The sequence below is a fragment of the Bos indicus genome, chromosome 22 (assembly GCF_029378745.1).
Source record: "Bos indicus isolate NIAB-ARS_2022 breed Sahiwal x Tharparkar chromosome 22, NIAB-ARS_B.indTharparkar_mat_pri_1.0, whole genome shotgun sequence".
NCBI classification, from domain to species: domain Eukaryota; kingdom Metazoa; phylum Chordata; class Mammalia; order Artiodactyla; family Bovidae; genus Bos; species Bos indicus.
Window position 1 is genome coordinate 41,498,101 of NC_091781.1, and position 20,091 is coordinate 41,518,191.

The window sequence follows — 20,091 nt, forward strand, 5'->3', positions numbered from 1 at the left end:
AATGTCTTGCCGATTGGAGTGATGGTGTGGCGGTAGGTGGGTGTGCACTCTCGCAAACCGGAACTGCCTGCTCGGTTAGTGCAAGTTTAGCGGCTCGAGGGATGCTGTAACGACCACTCACAGTTCAGTTGGTTGATGGTATCCCATCCCCAGTGTGATGCAGGCAGCCTCATTTGCTGCTTTGGCAATCAGCTTGACAACGTGATACTTTAATGTATAATTGGATAAGCAATTGGATTCTGTTATAGTACAGTGGTTTGGCATAATTATTTTCCACTGCTGTGATTTTCTAGTTCATAAATACTTTGGGGGGTTACAAATTCTTAAACGTCAACACTCTATACGCCTTAAAGTAGGATGCCATTAATTAATGTAATAGCTTATTTCAGCATTTTGGCCCCATTGGCAGCACTAAAGCAACTTTTGCTTTTACTCAAGCACGTTAACACTCAAGTCAAAGCTCTGGCAACTAATCAGATGATGAATGCTCCATCGATTACTAGAATTTCTCTCCAGAAAGAGCAAAGACCTGGGCTTTGAAACTCGGCAGTGAACACAGGGAATCAGAGGTAATGTGGTTGCCATTATCTAGTGTGTAGTCCACAGTTACAGGATCCCTCCCATTAAGAGAAAAAAGGGATTAAATTAACGTAGTTTTGCACAAGTAGATATTTGAAGAATCTTAGGGTTCTAAGTACAAGTTGCAGTAAGAGTTTGATGACACAAGACCGATTTTTTTTTTTTTTTTTTTGCCTCAAATGAAAGCAAGAGGTGATTCATTTGGACACCAAGAAAGCCCAGAGCGGTGACAGTCTGCTCAATAAGCAGCACTGGTTATTCAGTGTTCGGGCACTGACTGTATGTGTATGAGGGCTACAGAGAGAGTGAAACAGCATCCAGGTCTGAACTGTCACCTGGTGCCCGTCTGGATGGGGAGGGAAGGGTTCTTGGAGACCTCAGGGAGTGTATGCTTAAAGAGAGATGTGCAGAAACAGAGTGATTTTCACACTGGTTCCAGGAAGCCATGAGCAGGGGAGCCAGGATCAATGTGTGCCTCACAGAGTGCCCAGAGGAAGGAAGCCCCAGAGGGAAATGTCAGTGTCCACGTGCAGGGAGAGGCCGAGTGCACACACACTGCACACGCCGCTTCCTCACCGCTTCCTCCCGGCTCCCGCCCTCCCTTCTCTGAATGCTGCACTAGCTTGTCTCCCTCTACGGCCCCAGCCAGGCTACTCTTGATGAAAAGGTACTTCGGTGCTTTTACTTCTCTGCTTCTACACCTTTAACTCTTCTCATCAATTTCCCGGCGGCACAGATGGTAAACAATCCACCTGTATTGCAGGAGACCGGGTTTGATCCCAGGGTCAGGAAGACCCCCTGGAGAAGGAAATGGCAACCCACTCCAGTATTCTGTCCTGGAGAATTCCATGGACAGAGGAGCCTGGCAGGCTACACTCCATGGTGTTGCAAAGAATCGGACAGGACTGAGTGACTGGTATCACACCAAAAATAAAATGCACACCCCCAGCCATTCCCACCAGCTGTAAATGGTCAGCTATCTCCTGCACTCACTCTTCTAGCCAGTTACCCAAATGCCAAGGTTCCTTTTCCCTCAAGGCTCTGCACTTGCTGTCTGCATAGCCTCTTGCTTCATGGACATCTAATCATTGCTCATGTCGCAGCTGAAGTATCACCTCTGCATGAGACCTTGCTCCAAACCCCCTGCCCAACGCTCCAGCATCCCTGCACATCACTATGCTCTGATTCTCCTCGGACCTCTTATACTACAACATCATTTTGACTTCTAAGCATCTATCATTAAAAAACACACATTCTGATGCCTTCTGCACAACTCAGTAGACACAGCCACCTCATGTGTCCAGTTCATGTTCTCAAAGGCCCAGGCTTCCTGATGTCGAGCACATCTCCCACCTCTGGACCATCTCCCAAGGTTAGTGCCGTGTTTTATGGCATATTTCCCACGTTTTTACCTAATACATTGTCCAAATCGACTCATTTGTAACTTAAATTTACTTTAAAGGGAAATTTGAGATGACATCATAAATGGGAGATAAGCCTCAAATAAGTAAGATCCACACAAAGCAGTCTTGTATTCTAGCTAGAGTCTGGATGGTACCTCTCATTCTGGGAGAAGTCACACTGGTACCATCTTCAGGGCAAGCTGGTACCGACAGAAACTTAGATTACTCGGCAGACAGAAAGGTGATTAGGAATGGAGCATCTATATCAGTGGGGCTTCCCAGGTGATGCTAAGTGGTAAATGCAGGAGATGTAAGAGACATGGGTTCGATCCCTGGGCTGGGAAGATCCCCTGGAGAAGGGAATGGCAACTACTCCAGGATTCTGGCCTGGGAAATCCCATGGACAGAGGAGCCTGTTGGGCTACAGTCCATGGGGTCGCACAGAGTCAGACACAACTAAAGCAACTAGCATGTACACACACACACATCTGTCTTGATAGGGTACTAACCTGTGTGCAGCTCTGAACTGCAGGATGGAGGCCGTCTTCTGGGCCACTGGGCTGTGGGTCCCATCTTTTAACCATGGAATGCTAAGTCTTCACAAAATGGCAACTGAGTGCACGATCTCTCAACAGCTTTGACAGATGGGTGAGCATGGCTAGGATGCCAAGGCGGGATTGTCAGAAAGTAAAGAGCAGTACAAGTGGATGGTGAAGCTGGCAATGGGCACAAGTTACAAGAGATCTGGCCAATGCCTCATGCATTTTCTGAAGCTATTCCCATTCCCCAAAACAACTTTGTCCTTAAAATCCCATCACCATCTTTGAAGCCAGGGCAAATCCTGATTTTTTAGAGTCAACTGTAGACCCTACCCCAGTAAGAATTACTCTCTCCTTTATATATCCTGAGAGAACTATGGGAGAACTTCTGGTCCAGTGTTTATACCATACTGCCTTGGACTAAATGATGTGTGTATGAATCTCTCTGCCCTGTTGGGTGGCAAGACTCCAGCAGGCAAAGATTTTTGTCTCCTGCATCTTTATAATGTTCAGAAGACCTAGAACAGTGCCTGGAATATATCATGTAGTCAGGAAATGCTTGTTGTCTAAACTGAAAGCAGTAATACAGAATCAGATCTAAAAAATAAACAAAGATTTACTTCCCACTGAAATTATTTTCCTTGCAATGTTTATATAAACACCTGTCTAAACAGAACCACCAACCATAAGAAATGGTTTCTCTGCTCTTTATATTGTTTTATAAAACTAACAAGGAAAGATACTAATGAATTTTAGAACACCACCCAAGTTTGTATTCAGCCACTGGCTTCTTTAAGGAGTGGTTTTAAATTGTTTGCTCTCTGAAGACACTACTACAGATTAGTTCTAAATTCTGAGAAAACATTTAAATTATTGTGAATCATTCTGCCCACTGTATTCCATTATGAACCTGTAAAGATGTCAATAGTCAAGGCAGTTTGAGCATTAAATTGCGGAATTAAGCACTGCCCCTCACGCCTCAGGAGAACACACTTAGAGGACAGGAAGCAGCCCAGTGTCAAAGTTGACACGTATCCACACTTCAATCAGGAATCCTGTTAACACTACCTTCCCCAGAAATCCTTTCAGGCAGATAAAGCAGGATGACTGCAGATACATTGTTTTTTTTTTTTTTTTCTTGAACCTCTTTTCAAAGTTGCATAGAAATAGAATTCACTTCGCAGAGCCCTCACAGACTCCCCTCTGTAGAATGTGAATAAAGACTTTGGTTCAAGTTTCTGCAAACTTTGTAACTTTGGCATGAGCCTTCCTCCAAAGAACCATGCTTCTGAAAAGAGTTTCAAGTCTCGCTGTTGTGTAAAGATAAGGGAAGGCATAAGTGTTACAGGAGCCTAGGCGCTGAGTGTATTGTATTCATCATTTCATGCTGTGGCCCCGCTGCAGAGGGGCAAGAGGGGGAACTCTAGGACGCTGAATCCCAGACACTGTATTTGAAAGAAGTTAATTCAAACTGTTATTTTATGTACTAATAAGAAAAAAAAACACTGCCAATGAAACTATGTCAGACGATTGATCGGAGAAGGCAATGGCAACCCACTCCAGTACTCTTGCCTGGAGAATCCCAGGGACAGAGGAGCCTAGTAGGCTGCCGTCTATGGGGTCACACAGAGTCAGACATGACTGAAGCGACTTAGCAGCTTAGCAGCATTGATGGTAGGACATGCTGTGATTTCAGAGATGTTAAAATGTGAACATTTTAACATCTGAGAACAGATGAACTTTGCCATTTAAACAGTGCTGGTAATTTCCTCTGCATTTCATGCAAAAATAATAATAAGCCCCAGAGTGCATAAAATGCTAGCCTTGAATCTGACCTTCCTTCACACAGTCTTCTCTATCTTTTCCAGGATTTACAGCTAGGTAGTTTAGGGAACAACTGAAATAAAACCAAGCATTTCCTATTCCAAGTGTACCTTTCCAAGGGGTCTCTGAGACCCTGAGTTGCCATATAAAATACATGAGCTGCCAGATAAAATACAGGATGTCCAGTTAAATTTGATTTCAGATAAACTCTGAATATTTTTTAGTATAAGTATGTCCCAAATAGTGCATGAGATATACTAAAAACAAATTATCTGGATGCCCTGTACTTTTATTTGCTGAATCCGGCGTCTATCTTCCCAGGGTAATTGTGACTGCATTTGACCTTCTCCACATGCTTTCACTCCAGGGTCTTAACCTTTACCAGTCAGGAGCCTCCATTAATACTTCATTCGCTTCTTACAACCACTCTGAGAGGAAGGGGTTATTGCCGGTATTTCATGACTGAAGGGGCTGAGTTTCCTCCTCAGACCTGAATGTCTCATTAGATGAGTTGGTTCAGTTTTAATTCTGATGATGACTGCTAATCCTTCCACACAGTAGTTAAGGTTTAAAAGATAAAGGTCCCTGGAAAACCATGAAGATAGTAAAGGTACTCTTATGCCTAGAGACAACCTCTGTGGGTTGATCATTGATCGCTGTCAGGGGACAGTGTATCCAGCCTATAACAACAACAACTATAATGATAGTAATAGTAGCAGCAGCCGCAAACACCCAACACCCCTTACTATCATGCATATCAGCATAAAGACCTCTTCCCTCCTTTTACGGAGGGGGAAGCTGAGGCAGAGAGAGGGTAGAGAGCTTGCACTTCTCATCTTCTTGGAGAGCCCTTGCTGGAAGTTCCTTAGGGTAATCGCCACTCCCCACTGCCACCATCGCTCTTTATTCTAACAGTCTCTTTCTTTCCTTGTGAAACGAAGTCACTTCTCAGAAGCCTTTCAGGCTAGGTGAGCCCTGCCCAGCACTGTTCTCGCGTGGTAAGGCCCATCTCATCTGTAAGCAACTGTTTGGTGTTACCTTCCCCACCTGGGTGGTGCATGAGGGCAGTAGAGGAGTCAGTCTGGTAGGTGCATTCGTGCGAGGGCTGTGCCCTGGCACTGCAAGGACACCATAAGTATCTGGTGGATGAATAAGTAGTCACTGCCTTTCCCTATGGATGGTCTAAGGTAATCTGGAAAGTTCTTCTAAGTGAAACCCCTCCATTAAAGCTCATGGGTACATGCGTGCTCAGTCATGTCTGACTCTTTGCAACCCCATGGACTATAACCCGCCGGGCTCCTCCAGTCAAGAATACTTGAATGGGTTGCCATCCCCTCCTCCACCATTGAAGGTCACTTGAGGCAAATAGTGCCTTTGGATAAGGCGCTGTTTAGAGTCATGATTAGGGCTTATCTGTTAGTTAGCTAGGCAGTGGTTTCCAGCCAGCAGGTTCTTGGGCTGCTTGGGGAAACAGAACCTTACTCTGACCGACAGCACAATTCATTTCTAAGTCACCCAGGCAGCTCTTCCAGGACATGAGGCTTGCTCACCAGGCCTCTCCCAGGCTCCCTATTCCTGCAGACTCTACATGAATTCAAAAGCTCCCGCACCAGACCAGCATCCTGATGTAGCTGGGAAAAGAGCCTTGTGGCTCAGATGATCCTTGGATAGAGAAAAAGGGCAGTTCCAGAGCAGAGGTTGCCAAGGAAAGCCACCATACTGTTGAGTCGCAAACAATGGGCTTAAAGGCCAATGTATAATATTCTTTCTGTAATATATGTGGGTTCTATCTGTGCACACAAACTTCTCCCAAACACACTGTTTCTTGACTGCAAGTGCACCTGAGAATTGCCTGAGAGGTTTGAAAACAGTCCCCACCTGCCAGGCTGCCCCCCTGGACCAATTAAACCTGAACCCCTGGGGCAGAGCCACCATCTGTAGTTTTTAAAGTTCTCTCTGTGATTCCTGTGGGCAGCCAGGGTTGAGCATGGCTGTTCTGAAGAAAGCCACATGCTTCCATCGGGGACTTTTAGGACTAGAAACCCCTAGGTTTTAAAAACCATATACCATAGAGCTCTGCAAATACCATTCGTTTTTGTTTTACTTATTTCCTATTTCCCATAAACAACTTTCTAAGCATTGGCATGATGCTGCCATCTGGGAGGCATATGACTATAACAGACGGTAGCCTGATAACCAAGGAGGCATTACCGTTTGCAGGCTCTAAATTATTTGGATTCATCTGGTGCGATCTGCCTTGATGAGGCCACTTAATGCTTGATTTCTCCGTCTTCCGACGGCAGTACCAGAAGTGGAGAGGCCATATTTTCCGGGCTTTGCATTGTTCTCTGTCATCCTACTGAAATAGTTACAAGATGGATTTATAACAGACCTAAAGCTAGTATCAAAATGAAAATTAGTTCTTGAGGAGAAAAATAGCAATCCCGTTTGACTCGCCTGTAGCCATTGCGTCATCTCTGCCTCTGCAGAGGAAGGAAATGACTTCTTAATGTGGTTTTCTTCCACTAAGGGAAATTAAATCTATGTGGCAAAGTGTAAAACCAGCGTGCTGGCAGCCAGATATGGAGCAGAAGATCCATGACCCTCATAAACATTCGTGGCTGGGGTACATGCTAATGAACCTCATTTAGGCTCACACTCACCCCACCAGTGTCTAGGTCCCCCCACTGTTTTTCCTTCTGTATCAAAGTTGGCTCTGAAACACTGGGGACATTTCTCCATTTGCTGCAAGTTGCTGGGGTGGGGGTCTCTGGGTTAGGGTGGGAGTGACTGGGGCCTTAGATTGCAAACTCCGCTATTTCAATTGTGCAACTTGCCCGAGTCGCTAAGATTCTTTGTCGGAGGATCTGACCTTTGGGTCATGGTACCTGGGGGGCAGGATCTGTGGAACTGTTGGCTCTCTGGTGGCGCTGCACTTCCTCAGGAGAGATTTTAAAAAGGCAAAAACTGTGGGGAACACCCCCAGCACTACTGCTCCTGGCTGGGTGATCTCTGATAGGTGACTGAACTTCCTCAGACTTCAGTTTCTTCCTTGGTAAGAAGGAGTCAGCATCACCGACTCGATGGACATGAGTCTGAGCAAGCTCCAGGAGTTGGTGATGGACAGGGAAGCCTGGTGTGCTGCAGTCCATGGGGTCGCAGAGTCGGACACGACCAAGAGACTGAACTGAACTGAAGAAGGAGCGAGGTAGTGCCTGCCTCGTGTATCGGCTATTGTAAGAATGAAGTGAAATGATGCACAAGGAAATAATACATGAAGAGGAAGAAATGGCCCTTCGCATTGTAAATACGAGCCATCATTGGTGCTGTTAAATAGCTGGCCCCAGTCTCCTCAGATGACTTACTGTGAAATACTGCACTGTGCCTCCTGTGGAGAAATGTATACCCTCAGCATTGTACAGTGTCTACAGCTACAGACAGGAATAACAAATTTAGTTAATAAAACTAAACCGCATAGGAGATTAAGGGGGAATTGAGCTCTTCTAATGAAGAACATTCTGACAGCATCCCCTCTCTCTCTCTGATAGAACTGAAATTTTACTCACTCAGTATGTAAACCTGAGACATACACAAAATACATATTTTTTAATAAATATGGGTATATGAAGAGGATTTTAAAAGGGTTCTTTTGACTAAGACTGTTTTTTGATGCCTCCTCATTTAATTCCTTTCCTCAGTGGGTTTTTTTTTTTTTTTTTAACCATTTGCAGGCTTGAAGCTTCTTTAATGTACACACTCTTATTTCTTCAGAATTCCCAGGTCACTCACTGGTAAAGAATCTAGGAAGATCCTCTGAGGTAGGAAATGGCAACCCATTCCAGTACTCTTGCCTGGAGAATCCAATGGACAGAGGACTCTGGTGGGCTACAGTCCGTGGGTGGCAAGAGAGCCAGACACAACTTAGCCACTACACAGCAGCACCAACTCTTATCTCTTACTCAGTACGCACGGCGCTTCTATTATTATCATCAATTAGCCTGCGCCATTTTGGTTCAGTGAGCAAAACTGCTCAGAGCTCATATAAGAGAGGCGAAGCTGAAGAGAAGGTAGGTTAACCACAGGCAAGCTTGGGAAATGATCGTGGGTAGGTGGCCAACACAGTGTCTTCAGGGGCTGGGAAGTGAAAAGAACGGATGATCCTGGTCAAGCATAATTTTAGAAGGTGGTGGGGGTTTTGGTAAATGGCAGGATGCCCCCCAGTCTGTGACCACCACTCCCAACCTCAGTGCATCATTACAAGGCGGTGAACTGCCCCCAGTGTAGAGTAATCTAGTTATTGTGTTACAGGAGTTAGAAATGTGGATTTTTACACAAAACCCTTCCCTATTTTCGGATTTCGGCAAGTAATTGTGCTTAGTCCCTTGGTCCTGTCCGACTCTTGGCGACCACATGAACTGTAGCCCACCAGGCTCCTCTGTCCATGGGGTTCTCCAAACAAGAATACTGGCGTGGGTTGCCATGCCCTTCTCCAGAGGATCTTCCCGACCCAGGGATCGAACCTGGGTCTCCTGCATTGCAGGGGGATTCTTAGCCAAGTAATACAATGAAAAGATATGTGCCCCAGCTGCTGATTTGGAAATGCTATTTTGATCCCCACAATAAATGTTCCAAAGGAAGATCCCACAAGAGTCTTTTTTCTTTCTTTTTTTTTCCTCCAAAGCTCGAGAAACACGACAGAGAGGATAAAGACTCCCCAGCCTTGTGGCGGTCAGAGGAGGAAATGGCAGCTGAGGCTGCAGCGCTGAGGGTCTACTTTCAGTGACACGGTAAGACTGCAGTTTACTTCAGCAGCGCGCAGACCCTGCTGGCGCCTCCCGGGAATCGGGAATCGGGGCTCATTGCCCAGCATGGGTGGGGGCGGGGAAGCAGCCCCGCGTACTTCCCTGGCACCGGTGGTGGCTGCACAAACTTTAAAGCCAGAGTGCGGGGGACTCTGACCCTTGAGCCACTTAGTCCAACCTGGGGGTCTCACTTCCACACCACCTCTCTGTACCTCTCCCCTCTGTTCCTGTCCTTCCTGCCCAGGCCCTTGTCCCCTCTGTCCTCTCCAATCTAGTCTCTACAAAGCAACTGGAGATAGTCTCTAAGGCAAACCTCTTAAAAACTATGAATTAAACTACCATATGACTCAGCCATCCCACTACAGTGCGTAAGAGGGTGGGACAAATTGAGAGAGTAGCATTGAAGTACATACATTACCATGTGTAAATAGATAGCTACTGAGAAGTTGCAGGTGCTCTGTGACAATCTAGAGCGGTGGGAGGGAGGTTCAAGAGGGAAGGGACCATATGTACCCCTATGACTGATTCATGTTGATGTATGGCAGAAACCATCACAATATTGTAAAGCAATTATTCACCAATTAAGAAAAGAATAAAAAATCCAAACCCTCCCAGGAAGTCACACTGCCCTTAGGCTCAGATTTCTGTTTCAAGCTTGCAGCTTAGAGCTCACAACCAGCTCAGCCATGCTCAGGCAGACTCTGCTTTCACTGGGTCTCCTCTGGTGGTTCACAAGGTAAAGAATCCGCCTGTAATGCGGGAGACCTGGATTCGACCCCTGGAGGAGGGCACGGCAACCCACTCCAGTATTCTGGCCTGGAGAATCCCATGGACAGAGGAGCCTCGCAGGCTACAGCCCATGGGGTCGCAAAGAGTTGGACAGGACTGAGGGACATTACTGAAAGACTAAGCGCACACACACCTCTCCTGGCAGCTGTTTGGTAAAGTATCTTTCTGTTTCCCGTCAGCCTTGGCTGTCAGGAAGATCAGGCCACAGGGAAAGAGAGTTACCTCTTCACATTAATGATGTTTAACTACTGGGAGATCACAGATTTGAGACTGATAGAAAGCGATAGCTAATCTCCTTTTCACGTCTGTACGCAATGTTAAGGAGTTCAGGCATCTTCTGAAAGGTATCAATATTAATAAACAGTACTGGGGCCTACTTTGAGTAAGAGAATTATTCGTTATCTAAAATTCAAATTAAACTGGGTCTTTTATCTGACAACCCTGTTAATAAATCTCTGCAGGGATTATGGACCCCAAATAAAGAGCCTCTTCTCTACGTTGTTTTTCTGTTTTAAAACTGTCTGTTTCATCTGGTCTTGTGTAAATGTGTTTATATTATAAGCAGCTGAAGTAGATCAGGTACAAATTAAAAATGCAATTAGTGAACAAATATTGGTAGCAATTGCATTATATAAAATTGTATCAAGCACTTAATGAGCATGGTTTTTAGCTACAAAACATTGGTTGTGGTATTAGGTTTTCATTTGGAGATGTAAGTCTGTTTTAGTTTAAAATAAATGTGCATTTCCTGGTCTTTCTCCCTGCCACACTCTTTAATATTCTAATTCCTTAGAGACCCAGTATCAAACACACACCCCCTCACACCCCCAGGGATTGCTCACATCGATGCTGCCTCCGGCCTCGGCATTATAGAAAGCCACTGCCTTCTCCACGTCAGTGGCTTGTCAGCTCTTCACCCACTTGCCTGAAGGGATACAGCGTGGTGGGAGCGGAAGCTGACTTTTTAAAATTTTATTTAATTGGAGGATAATCACTTTACAATATTGTGATGGTTTTTGCCATGCATCAGTATGAATTGATATTTTATTTTTAATCTTCTCCACCGCCGTTCACCTTCTCATTTCTCCCTTTCTTCCCTTGTCTCCCCACCGTAGGACCAAGCTAGTTTACCTAAGAACACAGGCCTATGGCCATGACTACAGACGTCTTTCTATTCCTCTTCTGCAAGTTCTGTCCTCTTCAAATAGTGTCACCACTTTCTAGTCTGAGTTGTTTTTTTTTTTTTCCCCTTTCTGGCTTTCCTATGTAACAGGCACTTTCAGGGCCAGGCGGGAACACTGCAGGCTCTTCCTGAGGCTTGCTCAGTTGTAGGATTCTGTCTTACAGTGTGTTTTCTGGACTGTTTAAGAGAATTGAAACTTCATAGCTGAGTTTCTGGAATGCTTTGCTTTGTCAGCTTTTGCTTCTGTCTTGCCTTGGGGCCTAACATCGCCTGTCTTCCATGTGAATCAACTTGCCTTGTAAGTCTTTTCAGAAAGATATTCCCCTTAACTTGTTACACAAACTATTGCCAGAGAGCCTATGGGCTTCTGAATGAACTCACAGTAATATCTCTCTTTAAGGATGTTTGGCTACAGACCAAACAAATCACCTTCAGATTTCCCAGCAGCCAGCTGTGGGAAGTGGAAATGGGAGGGAGGCCAAAGAGCACAGGATGAGTAACTTGGAGGCGAGGGACTAAACATAGGCCTAAGATTTCACCACCTGGAGAAGGGAATGGCAAACCCCTTCCATGTTCTTGCCTTGAGAACCCCATGAACAGTATGAAAAAGCAAAAAGATATGACACCAGAAGGTGAGCCCGTGGCTAGGGAGGTGTCCAGAATGCTACTGGGAAAAAGCAGAGCTACAGAGGGTGACATGGTTTGGATGGCATCATGGACTCAATGGACATGAGTTTGAGCAAGCTCCAGGAGATAGTGATGGACAGGGAGGCCTGGCGTGCTGCAGTCCACGGGGTTGCAAAGAGTCAGACACGACTGAGTGAACAGCAACACAGATTTTGCCAAGGGCATCACCTCCTATAGTAAGAGAGAGAGACCCGGTGTCGTTCTCTTTAGAGACAAAGGGGAAAGGAAACGTTCCTTTCAGGAAACCTGATCATGGGGTTGGTTAATCTGGTTCTTTGATACCCACTCTCCTCGCTTTTCAAAATGCATCAACGCACCAAATGTTCATACAGTGTTAAGAGGTTCATGGAACTTTCTGAGGTTGGTTAATAAATAGGGCTGTCCTGTAAGACATGGACATACCTAGACTTCACGACAGTATCTGAAATCCAGATATCCTTGTCCTCTCCAGGCTTTCCTGAGTATTCCCTCATCAGCAAGTCAGTGTCAGGCAGAGCCCGTCTGAGGACCCTGGTGCTGCTCACTCTGCACGACCGCACACTTCACAGCACGCAGGGAGGCAGGCACGGCAGGGCTCAGCTCCGAAATGGATGATTACCGCCACCATTACTGAGACTTGATAGACAACATAGGTTCTCTTATTATCCCTCCTTGCAGGTGATGACAAGACTCAGTGATGCTAAGCGCTATTGCAAGGTAGTGGCTACTAAGCGGTGGAGCTCAGATCTGCACGCAGACAGCCCCACCTCCAAGGGCTTTCCCTTCATCTCTTACTGTTCACCTTGGGTAGAAGACCCTGTGGCTCCAGTCAGCACTGCCACCCTCCCCCAGCTCTCCTATATCTTCCAAGTTGTGTCTTAAGCCTCTTCCCCTGGTCTGCTGGCCTCCCTGGTTCCTCCGTGAGGACGTCCCTCCCCTGCTGGACTTTGTTACCATTACTGTGAATCCCAGCCACTTGGGTACCTGCCTCCCTGGTCACGCTGCAGCCAGGCCACAGGAGATGCCCCAGCTAGGAAACAGGACTGTGACAGGCAACCACCCTCTGCGTAGTGTCTGGTGTGGGAAAACCTAGCAAGCCCTCAGTAAGTAACCAACCCTGTTCTACAGCGTCCTTATGCAGAGGCCCGGATTAATCCTCAGCCTGACCACCACACGACCACAGAGACAAACATTCCCAAACCAGAAACTGTGTCCTCTGCCTCTTGAAACCACCACAGTGCCAACATGGGCTTAGTTGTGCAGAAGACTTTTCCTGATCTTTCCATACACCCCTGAGGGATGCCTTGGTGTTTTGGCCACTCTGAATCCTTGGCTGAGCAGAAGAGTGGCTGCGAGTTGGCAGTTGCTTAAGCAATAGTACAAAGCAGATGCTGCCTTCAGCACTCAGAGGAAGAGCCAGCAGCAGCCTAGGGGTTGTGGATGAAGCCGTGGTGGCCTCACCGTCCACATGACAGATCCCTGGTGAGGTCAGCAATCCTCTGGCTCCCGAATTCAGCATGTGCCCTCTGCTTAGGTGAATTTATGCATCGCCTCCCCGCACAGGGCTGAGTTCCTGGGAAGGTGTTCTGTGACGGCTTTTAGTCTTTGTTCTAAATCACATTAGATGGCAGTGGATCAGCATTTTTTTCTAACTTTGCATTCCTTCCTGAAGTGAAGTGAAAGTCACTCAGTCATGTCTGAGACTGTTTGCGACCCCATGGACTATACAGTCCATGGAACTCTCCAGGCCAGAATACTGGAGTGGGTAGCCTTTCCCTTCTCCAGGGGATCTTCCCAACCCAGGGATCAAACCCAGGTCTCCCGCATTGCAGGCAGTTTCTTTACCAGCTGAGCCACCAGTGAAGCCCTTCCTGGAACACAGTTTCACAGTTTTTTTTCTTTTTAAATTTCCCTCTAGGTATTTAATTCTTGGGTTGGCTGCCTCTCCACACCATTGTATATTATCACTTCCTGTCCCCACTCCCACCCCGGGATGGAATTTAGTGGGGTGTGTTGTTTGTAAAACCTGCAAGCATCGCCCCTGACTGTTAGCAAGCCATAGTGGAGCGGGCCTCCACACCCTGTTGTGTCAGCAGAGATCTTCTGTAATTCATCAAACCCTCCTCTGTGCACACCATTATTTTGTAGATAATTGGCTGCCTCTCATTTACTCAGAACAGAGCCCTGCAATTGCAAAGCAACTGAGTCAGCCCAAAACGGCATGATTAGTAGCTACAGATGCACTGTCAAAGCAAAATCTGGACACTAGAATTTTTGAAAAATCACCATAATTTCAGCCACTGGACCACACATATCATATCATATACTCATGGACAGTCGAGGTGGACAAGAAAGGACAGGTTTACTTACTGAGTACATGTTCTGACCACTCAATTGTACCTTTTGAAATCGACCCCATCCACTTAGAAAAAATCTCAGCCTCCTCCACGAGGGTGTCCTCTCAGCTCTCCAGCCTCCCATGAAAAAGACCCAAGGAGCAGGTCAGACTACTCCTATTTCCTTGTGGAGGAGGAAGAGTAACTTCAGCTCCTTGGCCAATTCAGTGCTAAACCTACGAGGTAAGGCCCATGTTGGGGCATCATCAATACCAGCAAAAGTCGTTGCCATCACTCTTTCAGCCCATCCCCAAATTGATACTTGAAGAGAGTAAGAGATGCCGCCTTGCCCTACTGATACTTTAGTACGATGTTCTAAATCTCTTTAGATAAAGGATCCATCACCTTAAGTAAAGCAAGAAAAGATAGTTTAGTTTGCTTTTTCTTTCTCTGCTGTGCATCTTTCTACTGAATTATGCTGACTCTCCCTTCCTTCTGTGTAGAGTATGTTTACAGAACCAGATTTCAGTAGCAAGGATTTTAAAATTCAGTTATTTGGATTAGCTAAATATAAATCAAGTCCCTATGGTCTAAACTGGGAGTAATAAACCATAGAATCATAGAGACTTTAGAAATAGTAAAATCTACTATCCCATTAAAGAACACTGAGCACCAGAAATTGATGCTTTCAAACTGTGGTGCTAGAGAAGACTCTTGAGTCCCTTGGACTGCAAAGAGATCAAACCAGTAAGTCCTAAAGGAAATCAGTCCTGAATATTCACTGGAAGGACTGATGCTGAAGCTGAAGATCCAATACTTCGGCCACCTGATGCACAGAGCTGACTCAACATAAAAGATCCTGATGCCAGGACAGAGTGAGGGTAAGAGGAGAAGGGGGAAACAGAGGATGAGATGATTGGATGGCACCACTGATTCAATGGACATGAGTTTGAGCAAGTTCCAGGAGATGGTGAAGGACAGGGAAGCCTGGCGTGCTGCAGTCCATTGGGTCACAAAGAGCTGGACATGACTGAGTGACCGAGCAACAACATCCCATTAAATAATTTTATCATAACTCCAAGGAAAAACCATTTAGTTATACTTTAACCCTCCCTTTTAGAAACAGTTTTTGAAATAAGTCCACCTCATAGTTCCAAAATGGGTTTTTAGTTCAGTTTCATTATTTTTAAAATGTTTTACCAAGATCTAGCTTTCTATAAAATATACCCAATAGTTCAGGCAGAAGCTTTCCAGGCCTCTAAGGGCTAAAGAATCTACAGAACTGTTCATCTGAGGTTTAATTTAACTGTTCATAGAAATGACTCCTGTCCATAGTCAATTTTAACCCTTCTGAATCTTGGAACTACACGATCCATCAGCACAGAGTTCTTTTCAGAACACTGCAGTCCAAATGCCAAAAGGAACTTTTTCAAGTTTCAAGCTTTACTTGTATCTTGTGAGATGATAAAGTCTATCATCACCATCATCCTTATCCTCATCTCATTTCCAGAAATGGATGATTTATCACATGTCAATCTGCATAGTCCCATAAGGCCAAAACCTTCTACAAATATCTACCCACTCCCAAGACTCTTCTTTGTCTACTTGCTTCTCTCTTTCCTACTTTTCGCATTTTGTCTTTGTCTCTGCTGTAAAGGAAGGTGGGGGAGCACAGAAGACCCTCCAAGAGGTCATGGGGGGTTAATATGAAGAAAAGCTATGAAAATTCACCTGAATCATCTTTGACTCATCATTTAATAATAGCTAATATTTACACAATTCACTCCATCCTATGCCTAAAATGTGCCTCAGCCACCTCTTCTATAGGAAGTGCTCCATTATTCTGACATTCCACCGGCACTAAGTAAGTTATCATGTGGGCTCGCAAAATCATGTAGGCTCACAACCAATTAATTCAGGATATGCTAGCAAAAGCAGCTCTAAATTGTGCTCCTTCTGGGTTTATTTCTTCTCTGAGGATCCAAAAGACACTGCAGTATGTTCTACTATCTCCAGTTTATAATGAGTGGTGAGCCATGAAAACTGCAAGGACCCATCGGCTATGCCAATGCGTAGATGCATTATGTTGCCTCTGATTTCTATTACACTTTAGAGATAATAAATTATGGAAATGTTTGAGTGGTAAGAAATTAGTTCAAGAAGTAATTAAAGAATAAGACCTGTAGGGCAGGCTGTTTTGAGAACACCAGGAAAGAAGTGTGACTTCCATTTCTATTACTAAACAGACCAGACCCAGACACTGAATTAATGGGATTCTGATGTGCTAGTCCCATTCAATTCCTGGAAGAAGCAAAGAAAAAACCACCTCTGGAAGAAAATAATACCATCCAAAATCTTAAATTATTTCTATAAATATTTTCAAATGAAATGTCCAATACCAGTATACATACGCACACACAACTTATGAGGAGGCAATTTAATATAAACAAGGTTAGAATCACCAGGCAGCCATTAAAATAAATCTGTTTACTTTCTTTTGGAATGAAAAGGACTAGATTATGCCCCCCTCAAAAAAAAATCCACAGAAAGCTAGAATCTATTAAAAATACAGAGATGATGTGAAAAAGAACCAAATAGAAATTCTGTAACTGAAAAATACAGTAACTCGGTGAATGAATTTAGCAGCCTGAGTTTGGCAGGCAAGAAGAGATTTAGTGAACTTACAGATGAGCCATGAAAATACAGCATCTGGTCCCATCATTTCATCTCAAATAGGGGAAAAAGTGGAAAAACGGTGACAGATTTCATTTTCTTGGACTCTAAAATCACTGCAAATGATGACTGCGGCCATGAAATTAAAAGATGCTTCCTCCTTAGAAGAAAAGCTATGACAAACCTAGACAGCATATTAAAAAGCAGAGACATCACTTTGCCAACAAAGGTCCATACAGTCAAAACTATGGTTTTTCCAGTAGTCATGTATGGGTGTAAGAGTTGGACCATAAGGAAGGCCAAGCATCAAAGAATTGATGCTTTCTTCTACCTGTGGTGTTGGAGAAGACTCTTGAGAGTCACTTGAACAGCAAGGAGACCAAACCATGTAATCCTAAAGGAAATCAACCCTGAATATTCATTGGAAGGTGCTGAAGCTCCAATATTTGGCCACCTGATGTGAAGAGCTGACTTGTTGGAAAAGGCCCTGATGCTGGGAAAGATTGAAGGTAGGAGGAGAAGGGGATGACAGAGGATGAGATAGTTGGATGGCATCAGCAACTCAGTGATCATGAGTTTGGGCAAGCTTCAGGAGATGGTGAAGGACAGAGAAGCCTGGAATGCTGCAGCCCATGGGGTTGCACAGAGTCAGACACAACTTAGCAACTGGACAACAACAAAATGAAAACATCCCTAAAGAACCATGAAGAGATGAAAGGAGAGTGGCAAAAATATGAGAGGTCAGAAGTATAGAATATACTGAGAAAGTCTAATGGATATGCACAATTCCAAAATAGAATTCTAGTGGAAGGTATACTTAAATAGATAGTAGCTGAGAATTTTTCAAGTCACCAATCCAAAAATTCAAGAACACTCCAAACCCAGAGTGGGGGTGTAGAATGCACACCTAGGCACATCATGATACAACTGCAGAAAATCAAAGAGTAGTTTGTTAGATTTAATAGTAAGAAGGAAAAAAAAAAAAAAGCTTACTTTCCAAGGAGCAATAATTAGACAAAGGCAACAGCTTTTGTCTAGTGGTAAAGAACCTGCCTGCCAATGCAGAAGATGTAAGAGACGGGGGTTTGATCTCTGGGTCAGGAAGATCCCTTGGAGGCAGGCGTGGCAACCCACTCCATATTCCTGCTTGGAAAGTATACTTAAATATATAAGTATGTCCCCTCTGGGTCGTCACAGAGCGCCGAGCAGAACTCCCTGTGCTGCACGGCAGCTCCCCACCAGCTGCTTTACACACAGAAGCACATATATGTCAGTGCTACTGCCCCAGTCCGCCTCCCACTCCCCTTCCCCCTGCTGTGTCCATATGTCTGCTCTCTACTTCTGTCTCTATTTTTGTCTTACAAATAGTCATCTGTACCCTTTTTAAAATATTCCGTATGTATGTGTTAATGTACATATCTGTTTTTCTGACTGACTTTTCTCTGATTTTCTGGTCACTACAAATGACCCAGTTTCATTCCTTTTAGTGGCCAAGTACTATTCTATTGTATATATGCACCACATCTTCTTTATCCAGTCCACTGTTGATGGACATTTAGGTTGCTTTCATGTCCTGGCTATTGTAAATAGAGCTGCAACGAACACTGTGGTGCATGTATCTCTTTGAATTATAGTTTCCTCAGAGTATATGCCCAGTAGTGGGGTTGCTGGGTCATATGGTACTTCTACTTTTAGTTTTTTAAGGCACCTCCATAGTGTTCCCCATAGTAGCTGCATCAATTTACATTCCCACTGCCAGTGCAAGAGGGTTCTCTTTTTCCCATATCTAGAGGGGATAATTTACTTTTTGATTATGACTCTTATGCACTTATTGGGAAAAAAGCTAAAAGCTAAACATCCTCCTGGTTATTGCACACATTAAAAAGGAGAAGAGCATATAATGAATAATCTTAGGCCAATAAACTTGAAGGTTGGATTTAAATTCATATTTCTATTTTACCCAAAGTGACACAAAGTGAAAAATAAAATATGCATAGTTTGATAACTATTACAGAACTCCATAGTCAGAAAAGACCCTAATGCTGGGAAAGACTGAAAGCAAGAGAAGGGGACGACAGAGGATGAGATGGTTGGATGGCATCTCTGACTCAAGGGGCAGGAGTTTGAGCAAGCTCTGGGAGTTGGTGATGGACAGGGAAGCCTGGGTTCTGCAGTCCATGGGGTCGCAAAGAGTCAGACACGACTGAGCGACTGAACTGGAAGAACCCAAACCTGAACTAAAACCCATCTCACAAAGACAGCGTTAGGCCCAGACAACTGTGCTGGTGAATTCTACCACACAATGAAGACAGAAGAATCTGAGTAGGATTTTCAGTGAGAATCTTATGACTGCTGGAACAAATTCTGGCAGAGAAAAGGGAAAAAAAAAAAAAAAGAAAATCTCTCCCAATTCTCAATTTGTTATATGAGTTGCCTTACACACAAACCTGACAAGAACATAACAGAAAGCAATTGTAGGCTAATTGCATGTGGAAACATGGATGTTAATCTAATGGCTTAGATTAACCTCAGAAACCAAATACCAAACAGATACCTTATGGGTAGATAGACAGGCATACAGATAAACTGCATGTGTGTGTGCACAGTCTATGAAAAGGATGAGACATTATGACCAATGCAACGTGTTTCATATCTTATGCCTTTCACCAGGCTAATAAAGAATAAACGATGCAAGCATCTCAGTAGATGCTGGGAAAGAAAAGACAGAAGCCAACCTCAAACTTAATAAATATAAAAGTTCTAGAAAAACTTGATCTAGGAAGGGATTTATAGTTAAGGATGAAATGTTGAACACTATTCATCTGAGATTACAAATGGATAAAAATATTCGCCATTAGCTCTGCTGTTTCACAGACTACACAAGGTCTCAGCTAGTGCAGTAAAGCAAGAGCCATAAGTAAAAACTTAGAAGGATTAAAAAGGAAAGAATAAAACTGCTGTTGCTCATAGACAAAATGATACATGCAGAACGTTCCAAAGAATGTACTGAGAGATGATTAAAATTAACCAGAAAGCTTAGCCAGGCCTCTGACTATTAAGTTCTGAATTTCTCAGCTACTGTTGTAGCTCAGCCTGCCATAACAAAATGCCGTAGACTGGGTAGCTTAAATGAAAGATAATTATTCCTCACAGTGCTAGAGGCTGGAAGTCTAAGATAAGGGTGCCAATCCATCTGGGTTCTGGCAAGAGCCCTCCTCCTGGTCTGCAGCCGGCCACCTGCTGACTGTGTCCTCATGTGAGGAAGAGAAGTACACAAAGCCCATCATGGGGCCTCTA

General features: G+C 44.5%; 1 protein-coding gene across 9 annotated transcripts in view; it reads left to right on the plus strand.

The window, feature by feature from the left end:
* FHIT (fragile histidine triad diadenosine triphosphatase) overlaps positions 1-20,091 on the plus strand; it is a 1,527,031-nt gene that overhangs the window by 1,491,954 nt on the left and 14,986 nt on the right. For all 9 annotated transcript variants that reach the window (XR_011563133.1, XR_011563134.1, XM_070777132.1 and 6 more), the window contains one exon: positions 9,027-9,132. Coding sequence is in view for 7 of the 9 variants with exons in the window: in XM_070777132.1 (XP_070633233.1) it covers positions 9,027-9,128 (102 nt within the window). In the remaining 2 variants the exon portion in view is untranslated. The remainder of the gene's footprint in view (positions 1-9,026; positions 9,133-20,091) is intronic.